Source organism: Crocuta crocuta, unplaced genomic scaffold, assembly GCF_008692635.1.
Source record: "Crocuta crocuta isolate KB4526 unplaced genomic scaffold, BGI_CrCroc_1.0 scaffold16, whole genome shotgun sequence".
In the NCBI taxonomy this organism is placed as follows: domain Eukaryota; kingdom Metazoa; phylum Chordata; class Mammalia; order Carnivora; family Hyaenidae; genus Crocuta; species Crocuta crocuta.
This window is the reverse complement of record NW_027531893.1, coordinates 7017022-7021773: the sequence shown is the minus strand read 5'-3', so window position 1 is coordinate 7021773 and position 4752 is coordinate 7017022. Positions and strand designations below refer to the sequence as shown.

At 51.8% G+C, this 4752-nt stretch overlaps 1 protein-coding gene across 2 annotated transcripts in view; it reads left to right on the top strand.

The window, feature by feature from the left end:
- Window positions 1–4752, top strand: part of USP7 (ubiquitin specific peptidase 7) — a 34996-nt gene that overhangs the window by 8792 nt on the left and 21452 nt on the right. For both annotated transcript variants that reach the window (XM_077773207.1, XM_077773206.1), the window contains exons 3-5: window positions 1511–1709; window positions 3538–3676; window positions 4566–4654. In XM_077773207.1, coding sequence (XP_077629333.1) covers window positions 1511–1709; window positions 3538–3676; window positions 4566–4654 — 427 coding nt within the window. The remainder of the gene's footprint in view (window positions 1–1510; window positions 1710–3537; window positions 3677–4565; window positions 4655–4752) is intronic.

The window sequence follows — 4752 nt, the reverse complement described above, 5'->3', positions numbered from 1 at the left end:
CCTCCCAGACGGGGGACCCCCCCCCGCCCCCGCCCCGCAGCCGCCCTTCCTCCTGGAGGGCCTCTTCGGTCTGCCAAGCAGGGCTGTGTGTAGCAGAACAGGTGTGGATGAAGAGTGTCACAAGAAGGTATCAGTGCTATAAGTGTCGCACTTCCTCTCGGTTCTTATTCTTTGGTAAAGAATACTACCCTCTCATGCGGATTGATGGACATGTTTTCTTAAGAACACGTGCAGACAGTCACAAACGCAAGCAGTCTGTGTACCCTGAGCACTCGGTTGTCCTAGAGGCCTGGAGACGGAAGGATGGAGGAAGGCGGCATGTCATCCTTCCCAACATGCTCTTCCCCGGGCCTGAGAGTCTCCTCTGGTGCGTCAGGAGCCTGGGGGACAGGGACTCCAAAGCAGCCCCCAAGGCCAAACCAGAAGAAGCCTTCTATACCCCTTTGACTGCCCTGTAGACCAGCAGTGGCTCTTCGGAGCGTGGCCCTGGGCCCCTGCCAGTCTGTGAACTGCGCCCCGTCTCCAGCCAGATGGGCACTCGTTCAGCAGTGTGGCTTTGCTGTGGCAGCTTTCTGAGGTTCATTCAAAGTGCCCGGCAGTGAGGGTGACGGGGCAGCGTTAGGGGGGGCTGCCTCCTACGAGTTTGAGAAGCCCGATATGGACACCGTGGGTGGGGTGTGTGTGTGTGTCAGAGCTCATCAGCAGCCTGAGTCCCTTGTAAATGAACCCGTGGCAAAAGGTGGAATTCTAAAGTGTGACTTGTAATTGAAGGGTCTGCTAAGAGGCACTCTTATCGATACATTGCTCTCTGTTGGAGGAAACCTTAGTTTCTCACATGGGCCTTCAAGTCTTGTTGAGTAAATGTAATAATTTTTACCATTCATGTTGAGAATACCCAGTGTCTTTCTCTATAAATTATTCCCCTTAGGGAGTCCAGAATGGTATTTCACAAAAGTTTGTGAGCTGATGACGTTAACGTTTATTTTGGGGCTAACTTCTTAGCAGTCTTGTCTCTCAACACAGCGGGAGTGGCTGTTCGTGAGCCTGCAGGTGCAACGCCCCTCCCCCTCCTTTCTCCAGACCAGACCAGACCCGCCCGAGGCTGCCCTCCTCTTTTCCTCCACTCGCCCTGACCTTGAGCAGGTGTCCCCCGGCCGCCCCGGGCCTTCTCTGCAGAGCCTGTCCACTCACCAGGGAGGACTTGGGAATTTTGAGTCGAGAGTAGAGTAGACGTCCTTACAGGCCCGGCTCTGGAATCTAGGAGGGCAGGCAGGCGCGTGGCGGTGGCCCCCTGGGACTTGCAGTTCACTTGCACACAAACGGTGTGTCCCCTCCTGATTCTAGGCGCCATGCCCTCATTTTCCCAGGAGTTAGGCTCTAGCAGTTAGATCGCGGGTGTGCGGACGGCTCCCCCACGTGGTCGGTTGTCCCGCGCGGGTCCCACGGTTGTTGGCTGTCGTGTGTTCTCACGACGCCTGAGCCCTGTGACTGACATGGCCTTTTCTTGCAGACACGAGTTGGCGCTCCGAGGCAACCTTTCAGTTCACTGTCGAGCGCTTCAGCAGACTGAGTGAGTCGGTCCTTAGCCCTCCGTGTTTTGTGCGAAATCTGCCATGGAAGATTATGGTGATGCCACGCTTTTATCCAGACAGACCACACCAAAAAAGCGTAGGATTCTTTCTCCAGTGCAATGCTGAATCTGACTCCACGTAAGACAGTTTAAATGATGCGATTACGAACCCACAAATAGTTATGCTCCGCGATTGGAGGCCCAATCTGATCGGCCTCTTTGAATTTAAAATTTTGAATTTCCTTGCTACCTCTACAGAGCCCTCTGATTTGACATTACATGAAATACATTTCTCTCTTTAAAACTCACTGGTAGGTACTCTGTCCAAGCTAGAAAAGGTGTATGTTTTTCTTGTGAACAAGAACCTGATGTTCACGTGTTAGACTCTCCCCACCCAGGGAACACGGAGTCAGGGCCCACCTGGACTAGCTGACCACTGGATTACCGGGGCTTAATATCGGCCAGTAAGTGCCTGAGGGGAGAATGGTGCTTCAGGAACATTCCTCGGTCCTGAGGCCTCGGCACTGTTGTGTTGGCAGCTCCCGTGTGTTACTCAGACAGTTTGAATTAAAACATTCTTTGAGGGTTTTACCACAGGGGCCTCCAGCTTATTTTAGGGAAACTGTTTTGTTCTTACAATTTTTAAAAAGAAACTTGTAATGAAATGTCTTCAAGTTAAGAAAGGTCTTTATGGTCCCTTTATTCACATGAAACCAAAGATGAGAGGCTTCACATTTTCTACCTGTTGATTCATCCTCAAAAGTTTGGTTCTTCCCTTAATTAAAAACGGTCACCATTCAGCGTGTATCAGAAGTGTAGTTGACATTGTGTGAAAGGGTCCTGGATCGCTTGGTCACGGTGTCCTTCTCCCCTATCAAGGAGTCCATGAGAAGGCTGCTTCCTTGGCCCACGTCTGTCCAGGCTCCCTGCCACCCCCGCATTGTGGCCCATTAGACCTCTTCCGGGAAAGCTGGTCCCCAGAGGGCACTGGCCTTGGCTGTCCAGTCCGGGCTCCAGGGAACACAATCCGTTACATTTTTCTCTTTTACTTGAATGTTTAAGAAGCTCCAGGCCAGTTCTGTGCTGCAGCCCAGGCCCATGTGTAGGTTAGATTTTTGCTTCCCGTGTTCACATTCTGATGTGATTTCTGGTGAGTATGGGGGCGACATGCTAGCCTAGCATACGGCTGTGGCCTGGCAGTAGTTTGGGAGTGCGATGTGCCGCCCGTGCCCAGCACAGGCAGCCTGGGCAGAAGCGCTGGTGCCGACCAAGCCTCTGGAGACGCTGCTCTGAGTGGCTGTCATGCCGCTCCGGGCCCCCAGCGGCCCTCGAAGGGGTGGCGTTCTTTGGTTTTCATACACGGATCCAGAGGTCCTTTTGTGATCTGCCCCCCACATGCCTGCAGCCGGACAGTTGGGCTGGGGCTGGGCGCCCCTCCTCCGCGCTCCTGGGGGTCCCAGGGAGGGGGGGGTACCACCTCATTCCCCGCTTGCCCAGTGCCCTTCACACAGCACCCAACCTAGACCCACAGCTTGTTTCCTGCAGACTCTAAAGGCCAGTATCTAAAGTTCAGAAACTATATTCTGTTGTTGATACCAATTGAAAAATAAAACTGACTTAAAAAAAAACTTTTAAAAATTAAAATGAATAAAAGCATGGGTCGGGGCACCTGGATGGCTCAGTCGATTGTCCGACCCTTCATCTCCGTTTGGGTCTTGATCTCATGAGTTCAAGCCCTGCTTTGGGCTCTGCATGGAGCTTGATGCCTACTTAAAAAAGACAGCAACCTATGGGTCAAATCATAACACACCGCATGGGGGGCTCCCTGACCCCTTTTAGCTTCCTTCTCCCCACTTCCCCAAATAGAAGAAAGGGGAAAATGTGGGAATTTTCGTGTGCTGGGTTTTGAAACAATGTGTAAACGTCAGTTAAGTGGGTCACCTAAGGCTTAGGTTTTCTTTGACCAGGTCGTGGTCTTGCCACGCACAGGCCGTGCTGAAGATAATAAATTACAGAGATGACGAGAAGTCCTTCAGTCGACGCATCAGCCACTTGTTCTTCCACAAAGAGAATGACTGGGGATTCTCCAACTTTATGGCCTGGAGCGTAAGTAACCGTGTGTTTGCACTGGCTGTCCTGAGCATCGTTCCTTGCTCCCAAGTTCTTCCACTCTGCACACCCTTCTGTTCACAGAACGTTTGCACTATCAGGTGGACAGGCGTCTGTGAAAATGAGTTCTCTCCAGTTGGCAAGGTTGAGGTTTTTTTAAGCAGCTGACAGGGCTCGGGGCTAAGCTCCCTGTTAGACGTCCTTAAGGTGCTTCCTAGCTTTCCTGACAGGCTGAACGGCCTTTAAACGGAGGCCCTTCCTTCCCTGAGCCACGCATGGCTTTGTGAACCCTCATCAGTTCTCCACTTAGTTTACCCTGGGTGCTTTTTGATTAAAAATTATTTTCCAATGTTTATTTTTGAGAGAGAGAGAGAGAGTGCACGCGAGCCAGCAAGCAGGGGAGGGGGGAGGGGAGACACAGAATCTGAAGCAGGCTCCAGGCTCCAAGCTGTCAGCACAGAGCCCAACACAGGGCTCGAACCCACAACCCTCGAGGTCTTGACCCGAGCTGATGTTAGACACTTAACCGACTGAGCCACCCAAGCGCCCCTTTGCTGTTTTTCCAGAAGGTGGAAACCGAGGCACCTTCTCAGGGACGTCCTGCAGGGCGCTCGAGGGCTCTGACGAGCAGGCGCCCACTCCTTCCAGCCTGTGCCCTGGCGCGGCGCTTCCCAGGTGTCCCTGAGAGGAACCAAGCTTCTGCTGGTTTTGTTCAGAGGACCCTATTTAAAACCATTCAAAACACTGCAAAACCAGAAGCACGATTTGGGTATTTGAAAAAGTACTCTTTTCCTCTAATAAGCAGAGCGTGCTGGGTTAATTGTCTCTTTGGAGCAAAGTGAGCTTTCGTGTTCTTATGCAAGTTGGATATTCTTATGTTTTATAGGAAGTGACTGATCCTGAGAAAGGATTTATAGATGATGACAAAGTTACCTTTGAAGTCTTCGTACAGGCGGATGCTCCCCATGGAGTTGCGTAAGTTTTCTTCAGTTGGGTGCTCTTAAGAAATGCCTTTTGTGCTGTAGCGAAAGGAGCATAGCCTGTTGACAGATGCATGTGTGTAACTGATAAGC